Raw genomic sequence first — 19,839 nt, forward strand, 5'->3', positions numbered from 1 at the left:
AACAAAAAGTTTTGTATTAGAGGAATATAAAAGGGGAGCGAAGTACTTCGTTTATTGATACTACATAATTCATCAAAATCAAGATTTCATTGATTTAACCATATACTAATATTTGTGAATGGTTTGCTTTTTTTTAATTTGTCATACCTCCCTCCCCCCAATGCCTAGATTTTTGCACCATTTTAGACTTTACCCTAGACCTTAGATCCTCCTGTGCATCCAGAGGCGCTTAGGGCATCCAAGAAGAGTCACCAGTCTTCTCTTTTTGCTGCAGCCGCCCAGAAATTTTTCCATTCAGGTTGGTTTGAGGCATTGAGATTTGTTAGGTCAGCCCGGTAGCTGCGTCGTGGGGTGTTTTGGGGCGTCCTCTTCTTCTGGTACCATGTGGCAGCCACTGAAAGATGACCTTCAGTAGTCGATTCTTGGGCATGCGAATCACATGACCGAGGTATCTCCACTTCCTTATTTGATCACTTTGGTTATCAGTGGCTGAGATGTCTTCTGTCGTAGAGTCGTTTCTTTTTGGGACCAGTGGATGTTTAGAATGCGCCTTAAACACATGTTTTCGCACTCGAGGAGTTTCTTTGCAAGTTGTTTATCTATGTGCCAAGTTTTAGAACCAATGAAAAGCATTCTGGTTATTGCATCGTAGATCGAGTGGAAATCCAGTGTTTGCCGAACTTTTTGTTTTGTTGGCATTTATCTTAAGGCCAAAAGGTTCGGACCAAAAGGTCTCTGACTTGGTTAAGGTAATGCTAACGATTTTGTTTGCAGGACTCAAGGAGGCTGATATCGTCAGCGAAATCAACATCTTCGAGCCTGTTATTATCCAACTGGATTCCGTGTCCATCGCAGGAACGGAGAATATAATCAATGATGAGGATAAATAGCAGTGGTGATAAAACACAACCTTGTTTCACCCCCGTCATGATGCGAAAGTAACGGGTACTCCCGTCACTTGTCTTCACTCAGCATTCTGTGTCTTTATAGAAGGCTTCAATGATTCGGATGAGCTTATCAGGAATACTGTAGTATTGGAGAACCTTTCAAAGCGTTTGGCCATCTACCGAATTGGAAGCTTTCTCGAGAAGACTAAGTATAACTTAGTGCGCCATTCATTTGGTTCTTCTAGAAACGTTCTAAGAGTAAATACAAGGTCAGTGCACGATCGGTTTGGCCGAAATCCCTGCTGCTTTTCCTGGAGATGTTCGTTGAATGCTGGTTGGATTCTGTTAAGGAGTATAGTCGCCAATAGTTTGCTAGGTATTGATACAAGGCTGATACCTCTCCAGTTTTCGCACTTTGTAGCGTCACCTTTTTTGAGCATTTTGACAACTGCTTTTTTTCCAATCCTTAGGAATTTCTTCTGTTCTCCAAATTATAGAGAAAAACGTGGTCCACACAGTTATGCATGGATTTAATCATTTCAGCTGCAATCCGGTCTTTTTCAGGGGACTTTCCAGACTTCAGCTTCTTAGCCGCCTTTAGTATCTCTCCATCCATCAGAGAGTGCTTCGATATCGAAGGCTAGGTTCAGAAATGGTGTGTGTGGTATATTTGGAGGATTAGCGTCGACCAGACTTCGTTCACTTTATCAGGGTCGGTTAGAAGTCGTCCAAGCCCATCTTTGAGGGGTGCATCTGTCTTCGGACGTTTTCCAACTATGTCATTGATGATGCGGTATACTGACCGAGAGTCTCCCCGTCTAGTAGCTTCTTCAGGCTTCTGAGCTTTCTGTTCAAGACCACGGCGTTTATCAGCGCAGACGCTTTTCTTTATAGTCTCATCAAGCATGCTGTAGTTCAAGAGGGTGGCTCGCATCAGGGGAAAGTCTGTTGAGAAGTAATATCTTCTTGTCAGCCCTCTTCTCGGTTAGATCCCATGATTCAACGGAGATCTATTCATCCTTTGGCGGTCTTTTTATACGAATCGTTTCGTAGTCATAATATTATAGGCTTGTCTGATAGCAGTCCAAACTGCCTCTGGAGTTTCATCTTGCAATAGATCAAGGGTTTCAAACCTGTTGGTCAGTTTTAGCACAAACTGTGACCGGATTTAAGTTTTTTGCAGTCATAGAGCGGTTGCCTAGATGTCCTCACCTTTCTCGGGGCTGACAACTTTACTCTGATTTTTGCAGCCATCTATTAATAGTATATTACATATACGATATCAAATCTATAAGCAGGATTATACCAAAATCTATCGTACGCCCCATAGAGGTCGGTGCTACCAGCGATTTAGTTCCGTCAGGTAAGTATCAGGTATTGGGATCATACATACTTTCATAGATAAACCCCTTCATCTCTTTACAATCATCAGGGATTGCAGAATACTTGTAATAATCGTTTTTTAATTTATAGCGAAATGAGAAATAAATTAATTTTACTCTAAACAGATGCTGATTGTCCATGTGTCAGGTATCAAGTTTGTCTTCGGTTTGATGAATGTAAAAACATACAATTATTAGCATGCCGGGCACTGGAATATAAAAAGTAGCGTATACTGTTTTGTGAGGACTATAGGAAAAATATTTTGCCCCTTCACCCAAAGACAAAATTCTATCCCCTTAAATAACAGAGGATCTGCTTACTTAACTACGTATAATAATCATCACCTTTTTATGAAAACTACCGAATCTGTACCATCTCATAACTGTATGCAAAAATCGCTTACTTTCAAGGGAAAAAATATATACTCGCTTTGATTATCGGAAGCCAACTGATGGAATGTTAAAAATGTAAGAGCAGGGATTGGTTGGGTGTTACGGAGACCTACCGATTACATAAAAGTAAGATAAAAGCTGTGTAATGGTGAAGAAAGAGGAATCAGATTGTATCCGCTTGGCGGGAACTGAGCTGAAATATTTGAAATCCAATTTCATTTTGGTTTTGAAATGATCGTGTAAGTCGTATGTACCAACTCATATTGAAACGATTTATAACTAGAACGCTCGTGTGTAATATTGATAATAAAACCAAACGAAAAAATTTTGAAAACCAATGGGTGTGTTGTCAGTAGGAAGAAAAAGAAGAAATTGGAGATTTAGAAATTAGCAGATTTGGGATTAGGGATTAGTTATTTTCTTTGGATTAGGGATTAGGGAAAATTAGGAATTTTCTTCCTTCTGGCCATAAAGCCGTTACAAGAAATAGTACATAAAAATGTGCTTGAACATCAAGGTCGGTCAGAGAAGTTTTTAGTAGATCCTAATAAAAGTGCTTTGATTGTAAAATAAAGGGAGGGTAATTTCAACGTAAAGAAAGGACGACTGGATCTTTGTTTGACTCCAAATTAAAAAAGATGAAATTAATTCTGTTCTAAATTTTCTGTTTGTGATTGGTAACGCTAGATTTTTATTCATAATTGCAGTTTTAATTTATGCTAAATATAATTCGTGGCTTTAAGCGTTCAAAATCCCTCCTTTATCAGTTTTCCTTGTTCTTAAAAAATGACATTAACTTTTTTTTGGGGGGGGGGGGCTGTTGTATGTTTGCAGCTTATTATGCAGAAACATTTTTATTTACAGATACCGAGTAATCTCTCTGCCGAAGCAAAGGATTTGATATCAAAGTTGTTGAAGAAGGTTCCACAAGAGAGATTAAAGCTGAAGGATGTTAAAGGTCACCCATTTATGCAGCGAAAAGATAAATATACCAAGGTAATTTCTGTCGCAATGTAACTTATAGTTATAAAATTGTTATTTTCTGGTGTGTTTCTGTCTCTTTAATAAACAACTAAACTTGTTGAAACCTAATTCTTGAATTGATTACGTGAAAACCTACACAACCATAAATATTTTAAAAATTAGGAAGATTGCAATTCTGAATTAGAGAACCTCTATATACTGTTTTGGTAGTAGCTGGCACCAAATTAAAAAAGAGAAATTAGCGTAAAATCAGCAAAAAATCAGCTGAAAACAAACAGCACCCAACAGCTAAGAACCGTGTAGCTTTCCTTTGACTGTGTAGTTGCTTTGGTAGTCAAAAGATAGTTAAATGTTTGAATGTTTACGGAAGGGAAGCGTTTTTGGGCTATAATGAGCGAAAGATTGAGATGGTTAGAGCATGTGCGTAGGCACCATATTGTCTAGGGGTGGGGCAGTCGATAGTGTGATGGAGGGGGAGATAAAATTATGTCGGTTATGTTATGCCAACTATCTGCTTTTTCAGCCATATCTAATGTAAATTTGGAGGTCTAGGAGGGGGGCAGCTGCCCCCCTGCCCCCTCCCAACGCCCATGGGTTAGGGCACGTTCTTTGGATGAAGGATGACAGATTGCCAAAGATTGTCTTTTTTGGCCGATCATATAGGGCTAAATAAAAAGCAGTTCATCCTCGGTTGTGGTGGGAGGATATCGCAAGGAAAGGTTTAAGGGAAATAGGAACTTACTGGAAGGATGTAAAGAGGGAGATTTTGAATAGATTGGGATGTAGGAGGAACATGTGTAGCTGTGTTGACCTCAGGCAGCTTGGTGCTGCGGTGAGTTGTTAGTTCTAGTAGTAGTATAAGATAAACTTCATATCAAATCATCAGTAATCAGAAGAGATTTGAGTAATCAGAGATGAGAGATCGGAAAACAGTCAAAACAGTGCATCAGTAATTAGGAATCAGAAGAGGTACATCAGTAATTAAAAAACAGTCAAAACAGTGCATCAGTAATTAGGAATGAGAAGAGGTACATCAGTAATTAAAAAACGGTCAAAACAGTGCATCAGTAATTAGGAATGAGAAGAGGTACATCAGTAATTAAAAAAACGGTCAAAACAGTGCATCAGTAATTAGGAATCAGAAGAGGTACATCAGTAATTAAAAAACGGTCAAAACAGTGCATCAGTAATTAGGAATCAGAAGAGGTACATCAGTAATTAAAAAACGGTCAAAACAGTGCATCAGTAATTAGGAATCAGAAGAGGTAAATCAGTAATTAAAAAACGATCAAAACAGTGCATCAGTAATTAGGAATCAGAAGAGGTACATCAGTAATTAAAAAACGATCAAAACAGTGCATCAGTAATTAGGAATCAGAAGAGTTACATCAGTAATTAAAAAACGTTCAAAACAGTGCATCAGTAATTAGGAATGAGAAGAGGTACATCAGTAATTAAAAAACGGTCAAAACAGTGCATCAGTAATTAGGAATCAGAAGAGGTACATCAGTAATTAAAAAACGATCAAAACAGTGCATCAGTAATTAGGAATCAGAAGAGGTACATCAGTAATTAAAAAACGGTCAAAACAGTGCATCAGTAATTAGGAATGATAAGAGGTCCATCAGTAATTAAAAAAACGTTCAAAACAGTTCATCAGTAATTAGGAATCAGAAGAGTTACATCAGTAATTAAAAAACGATCAAAACAGTGCATCAGTAATTAGGAATGAGAAGAGGTACATCAGTAATTAAAAAACGATCAAAACAGTGCATCAGTAATTAGGAATCAGAAGAGGTACATCAGTAATTAAAAAACGATCAAAACAGTGCATCAGTAATTAGGAATCAGAAGAGGTACATCAGTAATTAAAAAACGATCAAAACAGTGCATCAGTAATTAGGAATGAGAAGAGGTACATCAGTAATTAAAAAACGGTCAAAACAGTGCATCAGTAATTAGGAATGAGAAGAGGTACATCAGTAATTAAAAAACGGTCAAAACAGTGCATCAGTAATTAGGAATCAGAAGAGGTGCAACAGTAATTAAAAACGGAATGATGACGGAGACTCCCTCCAAATTTTTACTATTTTGTGTTTTCTATAGTTCAACGTAGTTTTATCGAGGAATTTTTAGTGACTTCTTCAGTGTCTTTTTTCACCAGATTTTACCTGGTTGCATTTTCAGTTACTTGGCAAGAACTTCATAAGAATAATTATCCCAAAAATAGAAAATTCGGTGAGTTTTTCAAAATTGAAAAGGATTCTTATTCATTTCTCTGTTTTAGTATCTTTATTATATTTGGCTGTTTTTTTTTTATCACTGTTCTTCAAAAAATTCTTTATTAACTTCATATTTTTGGAAGAAAAAAAACTTTCCAAAAAAACCATGAGCCTGATCCCTGTTGCTTCAGAGATTAGGTGGTACCCGTTCACCGTTATCCCTAGGGGTGTTACCCATAAAGAGTTATTCTTTCACCGTTGCTGCGAGAGGATCCATTCTAAGTTTAGCGTTGTTTCGTTTGGTTTGTTTAGTTTTTATTTTGTCTGTGTTTTTTTTTTAACTCTTTATTTACTTTTTTCCACTGGGGAAGGTCGCGCGGAGGTCTCGGCTGACATATCTGCATATTTATCCTTCCTTTTTAACTAGCTTGAAATATTCTCATTTTTTCTTCAAAATTTCTTCATTTTATCATGCATCGCCAGGGTGGTCTTAGGAATTATTTACTTATCTTATATAATGATACCATTTTCTTATTAATACCTTTTATTATTGTCTTATGGTATTATCTTATTTACGTTATGCTTAGTAATCGGATTAACGACGCTTCTTGACTACTCCTCTGTGTCAACCTTGCGATCCCTGCGATCCCTGCGTCAACCTTGTGGTGTGTTGCTACAGCCGGATTCCTTGTCTGGGTCCCATATTACCCATATATAATCCCATATTACCATATTATAGGTCCCATATAGATGTTTATAGATGTTATAGGTCCCATGTAGATGGGGTGGCGCAGGTAAAAATCCCTGCGCCACCCCATGAATATGTTTTGCTTATATTGTTATATATCATGTATTCGTAAACCTATGTCTAGAATCCACTTTGTGGGTCCTAGGCATAGACCTTGTGGGTGTAATCTACACCCATAAAATCAGTAATAAAATGGTAGAAATAATAATTATAATAATATTAGTAATACGATTTTATCAATGAAAGAGTTAATAAACAACTACTCAAAGTGAAACTTATACTTGTATATCACACCCTGAAATAAAACAACCTTCAAAACACCATCAACCTTCATAATTAATTAAAAAAAAATCTTGTGGGTGTAATCTATACCCACAAAATCAGTAATAAAATATTAGAAATAATAGTTATAACAATATTAGTAATAATAAAAAAGAATTAATAAACAAACTCAAAGTAAAAGTTATATTTGTATATCATACTCTGAAAAGAAAACCTTCAAAATACCTGCAGCCTTCATAATTACTTAATAAAAGAAAAAGAAAAATATTTGCTGGGTACTTAAACGCCTTAGACAAAAATTGACTCATAATTTCTATTCCCTTATAATCTTTCCCAAAAAATCATAAAATCAATAACCGACTATAAATAAAACAACGCCATCTGTTAAGGGAGTCCGAAACGAAAAACAAAGCTCTTGGAAAAGGAAATTTTCTTTTTTATTAATTAGAAGAAAGAAAAAAATATTTCCCATAAGAATAAATTCAAAGAAAAGGGAAAAATTAAAACTTAAGACGAGCAGAAACTAATTCATGTAGTAAGTCAAACTTAAAACGGACAAAAATTGCTATGAAAGAATTAATAAAACCCAAAGTGCACAGAAATTGAAACAAATAATTACATCAAATTCTAAATTAAAAGATACTGCTATGGAGAATATATGAAACCTAAACCGAACAGAAATTAAAACGAATGATCAAGTCAAACTCAAAACGAATAGAAATTGCCACAAATTAGAGTGGGGCTACTACCTATCTGATATATTAGGGATTTCTAGAAACCAGTCTAATAATTTTTACAATCTAAGAGCGGAATGTGTGTAATGACAATTTTCTGACGCATCAGGAATTTCTAGAAATCCGTAATAATTCTTACCATATAGAAATGTATTTCTGTCTATATCACTTATGAAGAGTCTAACCAATCTAGAAATGTCTGCAATGATTTTCGGTTGAATATTGGTAACACGTTCTATTATTTAATAATCAATTTAATAATGAATGTATAAATTTTCTGACGCATCAGGAATTTATTTCTAGAAATCAGTCTAATAATTCTTACCATATAAAAATGTATTTCAGTCTATATCACTTATGCAGAGTCTAGCCAACCTAGAAATGTGTGGAATGATTTTCGATCGAACATTTGTAACACACCGTATTTTTTAATAACCAGTTTTATATATATATATATATATATATATATATATATATATATATATATATATATATATATATATATTTATTTATCTTTTTTAGGCTTCATTTTCCTCATCAGATAGCGGAATGTATACAATGACATCAGCGTCTGACGCATCAGGAAGTTCTAGAAATCAGCCTAACTCTCGTTTCACAAAAGATCTTGATCCGTCTCTATTTAGTCATGAGAGAAATATATTGAGAAGATCGCATTCAACATCAACTAAAATTCGTGAGCCTTTAGCTCCTATTCGAGAGGGTGTGTCGAGATTCAACTCGTTTGAAGAGAGTAAGGAAAGGTTCACTGGGACTAATGTTTTAATTAAACAGGGCAGTGGCGATTCGACAAGATTTAAAAACTTTTTGCAAGATAGCGGTATTCCCAGTACTTATAAAAATTATGAAAGAAGACATGACTTGTATTTTAAAGATGATAATGTTGATGGTTTGATCGTATCAAAACCAAAATTCGGTGATGAAAGTGGTGATTGCGAGCGTGCGCACAATGCTGAAAGTTTGTCTGACTGGAAAAACGAGTATAATCAAAGAGGTAGATTGCAAGAGAATTCTAGACAAGACAATCATGGACGAACCTCAAACACTGATGGCATAGATTATTCTGGACGATATGACAGTCGTTTGAGAAGTTGTGAGAATCTTGAGAAAATTGAGAAGAGAAATAGGTTATATCCAAGGGAAAAAGAACATCTTCGACCGAGGAGCTTAGACAGAGAAGTGAGGTATAAGAATCAACCACGAGATTTGAAAACGGTGACAGATCGCCTGCGCACTCAGTCAGTTGAATCCAAAATAGCTCCAGTGCAGATGAACTCTCCCCTAAGATCAAATTCTATTGATTATTTTCAAAAAGATCTATCCACTCACCTGACGGATGAACAGACTTCTGGAAGAAGGCAGGATTTTATTCGTTTTGCCACTGCACCATCGCACCACATTCACGCACCACATCCAACAATGTCATCGCATTTAAGTTGTCCCGGTGATTTACCATTTCAGTCCAGTGGACAAAAAATAAATTGTAGCCATTATATGAACTGCCCAGTGTCTTGCGCTCATTTCAGTGCTTGTGCATGTCAAACACAACATAAACTGTTTCACGAACCATATGGTGTACCACTCTCTTCTCACTTATCTAACCACTCTGCTCCAGCGGCTGTTGAAACTACAGCCCACAGAGCTCAACAAAGAAACGTGGAGGAGTTGAAAACCAGCAAAGAAGGTTTGAACTTCCCCCCTTTAAATACAGCTAGACTTAAAGCCACTAGACAAAGAACTAAGAATGTAGTGATGCAAATACTGGAGAACGGTGAAGTGTGCTTAGAATTTGTCAAATCAAGGAAGGGTTTGGAAAGAATCGTTGATGTTTGTAGAATTTCCGGCGACGGACTAAGGGTAAGTGAATAGTACTAAGACTTGATGTGATTTTATTTTGTTTTGCTTGGGCCTGCTCTAAAGGGTCACTGACCAAAAACTTTACAAATTTTGCTTTTTTTAAGGCTGAGATGAGGAGTTGCCCTCAACTGCTAAGGAGTTGCCTCAACTCCTTCAACTGCTAATGCTTCATTGCTGCTCCAAGCTACCTTGTTGACGCTCTTCCAGAAACAGCTTTGCGCACTCTTTCTCTACTCTAAACTATTCAGAGACTCCCTTTCATGTAGCTCCCATTTCCTTTAAATTTTTTCCTGGACTCCCTCCTACTCCATTCGAGGGCGTCCTGCTTTTTGTTTAGCCATAGGTGAATTGTCAAAGAACATAAATTTTAAGCAACTTATCATCCTTCATCCGCAAAACGTTATCTTATCATCTTAATCTTTCTTTCATTATAGCCCAAGACAAGAATAGCGGGGGGAGGGTATAAGGTTTGGAAAAAAATATGGCTTAGGCAAGTAGTTTTAGATTTTCGTTAATTGTTATAGGGTTTGCATAAAATTGGGATAAGATTAATTTATTAATCTAATTAATAATTAATCTAATTAAATAATTAATCTCCCCCCTTTTGTTAGTCTCTTGGCAACAATCTTTCATGTAGCACTTCTCTTTACTAGAGTCAACAGACCTGGCATAAACTTTTATTTGTTAAATTTGTTCAGTGTTTGTTGCTTTTGTTTGTTAGCTTCATTTCTTTGTTGTTGTTTTTTCACACCGTTGGCCCATTGCAAATATTTTTGTGCAATGACCAAATTATGGCCAACAGTCGCTAAAGCTAAGAATAAGTGAAGATGAAAAGGTGACGTTGGGTAACTAAAAGTTTGATCAAGTGAACAGTTTCACTTACCTTGGTAGTATTATTAGTAAAGACGGTGGGAGCAGTGAGCATGCTAAAAATAGAATAGCCAAGGCTCAGGGTGTTTTTTCACAGTTGAACAAAGTTTGGAAGAATAGGAAGACAAGTCAGCGATAGAATATTGGAAGGTACAGTGATGATAGTGGTAAAATATGGTTCTGAAACATGGGTTCTCCAATGGTTTGCTAGATCTTTTCAAGAGAAATTGCCCACGGATTGTTTTGGGTACCTGGCTGACTGACCATATTTCAAACAGTAGGCTGAATGAAAAGTGTGGTTCAATCTCGCTTTTTACGGCTATAACGAGGAAAAGGTCGAGGTGGCTAGTGCACGTTCCGTGGATGAAAGATGACAGATTGCGGAAGATTATCCTTTTCAGGCAACCGTCTAGGGCTAAACGGAAAGCAGGCCGTTCGCGGTTGGGGTGGGATGATATCGTAAAGAAAGATTTAAAGGAAATGTGGACTTACTGGGGGGTGTAAAAAGGGAAGCTTTGAATAGATTAGGATGGAGGAGGAGCGTGCTTCGCTGTGTTTGCCTCTGGAGGCTTGGTGTTGCGGTGATTGGTTAGTAGTAGCGGAAGTAGTATATATTATATACACAGAAATATTGTGCATGTTATTCATACCTAAGACGGTTTTATATTTTATAAAGAATAAAGGAAACAAAGAGTCATAGGAAAAGAGTGAACGATTTTATATTGTCAATGTAATTTAATGAATATATAAATCTGGCATTGCAAGCTAATTGGCTTTTTCATAGTTATTAAATAACAAAATAAAATTAAGTTTTTCAACTGAATCTAAGGAGCAAAATTGAAAACTAAAATTAAAACGAACAGATGCTGTTCAATCAGTGAGAGGGGCTGCGCCTCCTCAATCCATTGCACTTCACGCTAGTCTTTATTAAAGAAATGTGACCAAAATTGAAACTTTAGTATAAAGAGCGAGCATTGAGGAGGGGGCACACCCTCCAGGAACGGAATAATTTTTGTTCGTGTAAGTTTTAATATTGCTCCCTACTTTCAGTTGAAAAAAAACTTTTTTTTTTTAATTTTTGACCGTTTTTCAAATCCTGTCAGGAAATCCCCCCCCCCCCTCCCATGTAAAAGTATCCCTGGAAAATTCTTCCGGAAGCTCTACTACCTACGGAAAATTTTACTCGTGGAAAATCACCCTCCCCTCCAAAAGAAAAATTTAGCATGTTTTCCAATAGTAAATACTTACAATAGGCAAACTGCGTACCTTTCAACCCTTTCCCCAGGGACTATGGGGGGTTATGCCATTCCCAAAAGCATAGTTGTTGGACCTTTTAACTATGCTGAATAAAAAAGCTTTCTCAAAATTTTGGCTAGGTATTTTTTTGGGGAAAAAGGAGTGGTAGGGGGGCTAGTTGCCCTCTAATCATTTTTATCTCTTAAAACGGCATATGGACTTTTGATTTTCGTTCGAATGAACCCTCTCCCGATCTTCTAGGATAACTGATTCGATATGATCACCCTCGGGGAAAAAACGACAAATAATGACGCACCCTTGATCTTTTTTCTGGGGAAAAGAAATTGATAGTGTAATTTGCATTAAGATCGCTTGACTTCTTGGGGTGTTTTCCCCTTTTCCGAAAATCAGGCAAATTTTCTGATATTGTGCATGTATTGTGCATGACTTTTAAAATATTTGAAATCTGCATAAAAATTCAATTCTTCTGATGAATATATTGTTATCAAATTTCCGTTTCTTAAAGTTTCATTTGCTTTTGGGCCGACTAACTCCTTATTTGCAGTTCGTTGCCACGAACTGTTTGATTATAGTAGTTCATTGGTTGCTACGGCTGCTGCTTGTAGTTACGTAGGACATGGTATACAGTGGTATCAATTGGGGGACAGGAAGCCTGTGCCTCCTAGATTTTACAAAATACCTTTTTTGGGGGTATCCTCATTGATAAAAAAAGGCAAAACGAAAAATTAACCCCTCCCTAGATATTGAGAAATAGATTATGCCTTCCTCTGAATTTTCAGGCATTAACGCCACTGACGGCATAATTGGTAACTACTAAGGAGGCAGGGGGGGTAGTGTTCCAGGGGAATGAAACAAAGACATTTTTAGGCCCATTTTTTCAGTTCAGTTTATGCAACAAGTCTTATTCTCTTGTTCTACTTTATAATCTAGGTTGCTATTTACCAGCCAAACGGTAGTAGAGGGATCCCTGTATCTGAGACTCCTCCTCTTTTACCATCAGGTGGTGCTGACTTCATTCACTCTTATGAAAACTTACCTCAACGTTTTTGGAAGAAATATGAGTATGCCAACCGCTTTGTTCAGCTTGTTAAAGCCAAAACGCCTAAAGTTACCTATTATAGCTCAATGGCCAAATGCTGTTTAATGGAAAATAGTCCTAATAATGATTTTGAAGTTAATTTTTATAACGGTAAGAGTTTATGTTCTTTATTTTTATGCAGTCCTAACGCTTTAATATTTTAGCTTGAGACTACAATTTTGCTGTTATTCGATAACTGAGATCTATTTTATTCACTTATCGAATTTATTTTTTTAAGATTTGCTTAGCATTTTTTTTATTTTTTTTTTTTGAAAAATTCATTGAAAAGAAATAATAAACGTGCGGAAGCAGGAAAAATCACAATTTTTTGGTGGAAGTTTAGATCATTCTCTAAGGAATTAAATAAGATAAAAAGAAAAATTAATTAAATAAAATAAACATGAAAAGAATTAAATAAAAGTGTTTTCATCTGAAAGAAAGGATCAGCAATAAATCTTGAAACGAACGGAAATTATTCCGTATATAAGGAGGGCTGCCTCCAATGGCGGTTTTTTGCCTGGGCAGAAGGGGTAGCTGCCCCCCTTCCCCCTTTTTCTGACATATGACATTAAACTTCTTTTATTTTGTATTTATATGAAAGATATTTTTCTGACATTCCTATGGTATATATTGCCCCCTTCCAGATTATGAAGCGTAAAACCGTCATTGGCTGCCTCTGCCTTATCCCTCGCTCATTGCGCCAAAAAAAAAAAAAAAATGTACTTAAAAAACAAGCTTCTTATTCGAAATCAACGGCCCTTGTGTTTCAGCAGTGGTTCTAAAAGAATTTTGACAAAATTTTAACTTTAGTGGAAAGAGCAAGGGTGAGGAAGGGGTATCTCCTCCCCCTCTTATACGGAATAATTTCAATCCGATTTAAGTTTTAATGTTGCTCCTTATTTTCATTTGAAAAAACTTGTTTTTTTTCTATATATCTGGCCGTTTTTCAAATTATGCCAGAAAATTCCCCCCGCCCCCTCTCCGTGTAAAGTATCTCGTGGAAAATGCTCTATGTAAAATTTTCTCCCTAGATACTTTCCTCCCCACCGATAATCCTCCCTATAGCAAATCCCCCCTCCCCCGCAAAATGTTCGTATATTTCCCAATAACAACTAGTATATGTAAACAACTGGCAAATTGCATAACTAAATCCCTTTTGTCAGGGGCTGTGTGGGGTCTTGTCATCCCCAGAAGCATTGTTATTAGACCGTTCAACTGTGCTGAACCAAGTGACCATCTTAAAATTTTCGATCGGGTGTCTTTGGGGAAAAATGGGCGTGGGAGGGGGGCTAATTGCACTCCAATCTCTTTGGTCACTTAAAAAGCACACGAGAACTTTTAATTTCGTTCGAATGAGCTCTCTCTCGATCTTCTTGGACTATTGATTCGATACGATCACCCCTAGGATAAAAAAAAACATCCAGGATCATTCTTCTGGCAAAAAATGCAAAATTTCATATTTTTGCTGGCAGGAGATTGAAACTTGTACAGTATGTTGAATCTTATGGTGTGATTTTTTATTAAGATCGATCAAATTTTTGGAAGTGTCTTCCCGCTTTTTTGAAAATCAGGCAAATTTTTTCAGGCTTGTAGCTTTTGATGGATACCAATAAACTCAATTAATTTTACGTATTTGGGATCAGGTTAAAAAGCTAGTTCTTATGATGAAATCAAATTTCCTTATTGTTATCAAAATTGCTTTTTTTTTTTTTTTAGAGTTTCGGTTGCTATTGGGTCGACTTACTCCTTACAGTTCGCTACCACAAACTATTTGAAAGTTTAAACATTACATAAATCTGACCTGGTGAACGGGTAGATTTGAAACTAGTGAATCCTATCAAAAAAGTATTTCGTCATTTTAGTACAATCATCAGCTGTAAGCTTTTTGCAAGAAATAGAGAACATAAACCTTAAGCCTAAAAGATGCAGATAGAAACAGATTATAAGTAAGTTTAATCAAAATAGATGGCATTACTGACTCCTTTGACCAGATTTCCTTAGATGTGGGGGTCAATATTAGATTGGGAATAGTCCGAAAAAATAATGATCAAGAAACGGGTGATGATTGTAGTCTCATAAATTTGCAGTCTCAACCCAGGTTTCAATATATTCTTAAATTTTACTTTATGCAGTAAACAGGCTTTTAATTAGTCTATCACGTTAATGAAGTTTCAAATTAATGGGGGAGAGAAAAGAATGATTGAAAGATAAAAAAAATAATTTGATTTCCTTTATCTTAAACAATTGCCGTGCTTCATCTATTTTTTTTACTTAAAAAAAAAAAATTTCTATGCTATTTCTGGCTACATTATAACCAACACCATGTTCTGGTTTTCCTACGGGTTGGGTCAGCCCAACCAACCATGACCCAACCCCTGTTTTTAAATTCAAGTGTAAAATTCATGTAACAATCCTTCGCATATTCCTGATTTGTTGTTGTCGTTTTTTTAAGGTTCTTAAATATTTGCTGTGTTCAGCAAACCTTTTAAAGTCATAAAATTTTCCAAAAAGTCTCATTGGGAATAAACACGTTTTAAAACGATTAAGGGAATATGGAGAAATATCAAAAGATATATCGTTTTCAGATAGAACGCCAAATAGGCGTGATGGTTTAAAGGGTTTTAAACAAAAGCGTCTTTCCAGCTTATATAGTATGCAAAAGGGTAGAAGATGTTCACAATGTCTAATGATTTTTATGGTACATTTATTTCCAATGTTTCTGACCGAGGGTTGCCACCCGATAAACAAAACCCACTTAAATAGAAAAAAAAAAGTTTTTTTAACTGAAAGTAAGGAGCAACATTAAAACTTAAAACGAACAGAAATTATTCCGTATATGAAAGGGAGTGTCCCCTCCTCAACGCCTCGCTCTTTACGCTAAAGTTTCTTATTGTTTAACAAAACCAGTTGCGAGAAAGTGTATAACTTTAGCGTAAAGAGCGAGGCGTTGAGGAAGGGACAGCCCCTTTCATATATGGAATAATTTCTGTTCGTTTTAAGTTTTAACGTCGTTCCTCACTTTCAGTTAAAAAAAAACTTGTTTTTTTTATTTAATTTTTGAACGTTTTTGAATTAATGCAGGTTTTGATTTTGGCTCACGGTACATGAATAATTAAAAAAAAAGATTGCATATTAATTTTACTTTTATTTGGTTAAATGGCTTTCTCGAAAGTTGTTTATTTTTTTACGAACGTTTTTATTAGTAATAAATATACGTAACTTACGAATTAACTTACGTAACGAACTTCTATATCCATATATTTTTCCGTATTCCCGACATTGAGGTTTTTAAGGGGGAGAGGGGATTTCGAGAAAGTATGTTACAGTCAGCATTTTTGTGATGATTGAGGAGAGCTCTTCGAGTTTTTTTTTTTTTTTTTTTTTTTTTTTTTTTTTTTTTGCATAGAAGATACAATATCCGCTATCCCTCCCCATTCTGTGCAGGTAAGCGTAATTATGGCAAATGTTGTGCTATATCTTAATAGTTCAGTAACAAGAGGGGAGCTCTCATGACACAGCATTCATACTACGGCCTTGCCCAAAAATATTCCTCAGGGTTAAAGGAGGCTAGTGGGGGACCCCCCACTCTCTCCTTCGTTGTTCACTTGAATGCTCACTCAAACTCTGAAGCCTTGGGTCTAAAAATACAACTTTTGAGGTTTAAGGCACCCTCCCCCCCCCCAAGCCTGATTCACAATTGCACATCACTGTACATAATTCTATGCAATCTCAAATGAATAAATTCAGTTAAATGAAGATTAAAAATAATTGACTATATTAACTGTGTCTTCTGTGGGCTGGTTGTATCTTTGGAGCAAGTTCGGCTGTGACAAATAAAAGTGCGACATATGCCATTTTTGTAACTTTTCAGGTGAGCAAAAAACGGAAAAAAAAGTTCATCGGCTGTGGTCGCTCTGAAGAATGAAGCTAATGTTGGTAAAGGGATATTCTAAACCAATTTTTTATGCTATTTTCAGTGGTATGATTAAAGTATTCAAGTATTTCGAGCGAATTCAAAATTATTCCATTTTATGGCTTATGTCTCCTTTTTGTTGAAAAAAAGGAGACAAATGCCAGGTCCTCATGTTATGACTCCATAAGATAATCCTGCAACAATACCTGAAAAAATTATTCCATTTTATGGATTATGTCTCCTTTATGTTGAAAAAAAGGAGACAAATGCCAGGTCCTCATGTTATGACTCCATAAGATAATCCTGCAGCAATACCTGAAAAAATTATTCCATTTTATGGCTTATGTCTCCTTTTTGTTGAAAAAAAAGGAGACAAATGCCAGGTCCTCATGTTATGACTCCATAAGATAATCCTGCAACAATACCTGAAAAAATTATTCCATTTTATGGATTATGTCTCCATTTTGTTGAAAAATACGAGACAAATGCCAGGTCCTCATGTGATGACTCCATAAGATAATCCTGCAACAAGACCTGAAAAAATTATTTCATTTTATGGATTATGTCTCCTTTTTGTTGAAAAAAAGGAGACAAATGCCAGGTCCTCATGTTATGACTCCATAAGATAATACTGCAACAATACCTGAAAAAATTATTCCATTTTATGGCTTATGTCTCCTTTTTGTTGAAAAAAAAGGAGACAAATGCCAGGTCCTCATGTTATGACTCCATAAGATAATCCTGCAACAATACCTGAAAAAATTATTCCATTTTATGGCTTATGTCTCCTTTTTGTTGAAAAAAAGGAGACAAATGCCAGGTCCTCATGTTATGACTCCGTAAGATAATCCTGCAACAATACCTGAAAAAATTATTCCATTTTATGGATTATGTCTCCTTTTTGTTGAAAAAAAGGAGACAAATGCCAGGTCCTCATGTTATGACTCCGTAAGATAATCCCTCAACAATAACTAAAAAATTTATTCCATTTGATGGATTATGTCTCCTTTTTGTTGAAAAAAAGGAGACAAATGCCAGTTCCTCATGTTATGACTCCATTAGAGAATCCTGCAACAATACCTGAAAAAATTATTCCATTTTAAGGATTATGTCTCCTTTTTGTTGAAAAAAAGGAGACAAATGCCAGGTCCTCATGTTATGACTCCATAAGATAATCCTGCAACAATACCTGAAAAAATTATTCCATTTTATGGATTATTTCTCATTTTAGTTGAAAAAAAGGAGACAAATTCCAGGTCCTCATGTTATGACTCCATAAGATAATCCTGCAACAATACCTGAAAAAATTATTCCATTTTATGGATTATGTCTCCTTTTTGTTGAAAAAAAGGAGACAAATGCCAGGTCCTCATGTTATGACTCCATAAGATAATCCTGCAACAATACCTAAAAAAATTATTCCATTTTATGGATTATGTCTCCTTTTTGTTGAAAAAAAGGAGACAAATGCCAGGTCCTCATGTTATGACTCCATAAGATAATCCTGCAACAATACCTGAATAAATTATTCCATTTGATGGATTATGTCTCCTTTTTGTTGAAAAAAAGGAGACAAATGCCAGGTCCTCATGTTATGACTCCATAAGATAATCCTGCAACAATACCTGAAAAAATTATTCCATTTTATGGATTATGTCTCCTTTTTGTTGAAAAAAAGGAGACAAATGCCAGGTCCTCATGTTATGACTCCATTAGATAATCCTGCAACAATACCTGAAAAAATTATTCCATTTTATGGATTATGTCTCCTTTTTGTTGAAAAAAAGGAGACAAATGCCAGGTCCTCATGTTATGACTCCATAAGATAATCCTGCAACAATACCTGAAAAAATTATTCCATTTTATGGATTATGTCTCCTTTTTGTTGAAAAAAAGGAGACAAATGCCAGGTCCTCATGTTATGACTCCATAAGATAATCCTGCAACAATAACTGAAAAAATAATTCAATTTTATGGATTATGTCTCCTTTTTGTTGAAAAAAAGGAGACAAATGCCAGGTCCTCATGTTATGACTCCATAAGATAATCCTGCAACAATACCTGAAAAAATTATTCCATTTTATGGCTTATGTCTCCTTTTTGTTGAAAAAAAGGAGACAAATGCCAGGTCCTCATGTTATGACTCCATAAGATAATCCTGCAACAATACCTGAAAAAATTATTCCATTTTATGGATTATGTCTCCTTTTGTTGAAAAAAGGAGACAAATGCCAGGTCCTCATGTTATGACTCCATAAGATAATCCTGCAACAATACCTGAAAAATTATTCCATTTTATGGATTATGTCTCCTTTTTGTTGAAAAAAAGGAGACAAATGCCAGGTCCTCATGTTATGACTCCATAAGATAATCCTGCAACAATACCTGAAAAAATTATTTAAGTTTATGGATTATGTATCCTTTTTGTTGAAAAAAAGTAGACAAATGCCAGGTCCTCTTGTTATTACTCCATAAGAGAATCATTCAAAAATCCCAGAAAAATTTATACCATTGTATGGATTATTTATCCTTTTTGTTTAAAAAAACTAGACAAATGCAAGTTCATCATGTTATGACTCCATAAGATAATCATGCAACAATACCAGAAAAAATATTCCAATTTATGGATTATGTATACTTTTTGTTGAAAAAAAGGAGACAAATGCCAGGTCCTCATGTTATGACTCCATAAGATAATCCTGCAACAATACCTGAAAAATTATTACATTTTATGGCTTAGGTCTCCTATTTGTTGAAAAAAAGGAGACAAAAGCCAGGTCCTCATTTTATGACTCCGTTATATAATCCTGCAACAAGAACTGAAAAAATAATTCAATTTGAAGGATTATTTCTCCTTTTGGTTGAAAATAAGGAGACAATTGCCAGTTCCTCATGTTATGACTCCATTAGATAATCCTGCAACAATACCTGAAAAAATTATTTCATTTTATGGCTTATGTCTCCTTTATGTTGAAAAAAAGGAGTCATATGCCAGGTCCTCATGTTATGGCTCCATAAGATAATCCTGCAACAATACCTGAAAAAATTATTCCATTTTAAGGATTATGTCTCCTTTTTGTTGAAAAAAAGGAGACAAATGCCAGTTCATCATGTTATGACTCCATAAGATAATCATGCAACAATACCTGAAAAATTATTCCATTTTATGGATTATGTCTCCTTTTTCTTGAAAAAAACGAGACAAATGCCAGGT

The 19,839-nt window shown here is 35.6% G+C and overlaps 1 protein-coding gene across 3 annotated transcripts in view; it reads left to right on the forward strand.

Annotated features, from left to right (window-relative positions):
• SAK (polo like kinase SAK) overlaps nucleotides 1-19,839 on the forward strand; it is a 59,425-nt gene that overhangs the window by 25,992 nt on the left and 13,594 nt on the right. For all 3 annotated transcript variants that reach the window (XM_089102597.1, XM_089102598.1, XM_089102599.1), the window contains 3 exons: nucleotides 3,527-3,658; nucleotides 8,155-9,507; nucleotides 12,565-12,823. In XM_089102597.1, coding sequence (XP_088958723.1) covers nucleotides 3,527-3,658; nucleotides 8,155-9,507; nucleotides 12,565-12,823 — 1,744 coding nt within the window. The remainder of the gene's footprint in view (nucleotides 1-3,526; nucleotides 3,659-8,154; nucleotides 9,508-12,564; nucleotides 12,824-19,839) is intronic.

The sequence above is a fragment of the Artemia sp. Qi Xiang Cuo genome, chromosome 16 (genome assembly GCF_049724085.1).
Source record: "Artemia sp. Qi Xiang Cuo chromosome 16, ASM4972408v1, whole genome shotgun sequence".
NCBI lineage: Eukaryota > Metazoa > Arthropoda > Branchiopoda > Anostraca > Artemiidae > Artemia > Artemia sp. Qi Xiang Cuo.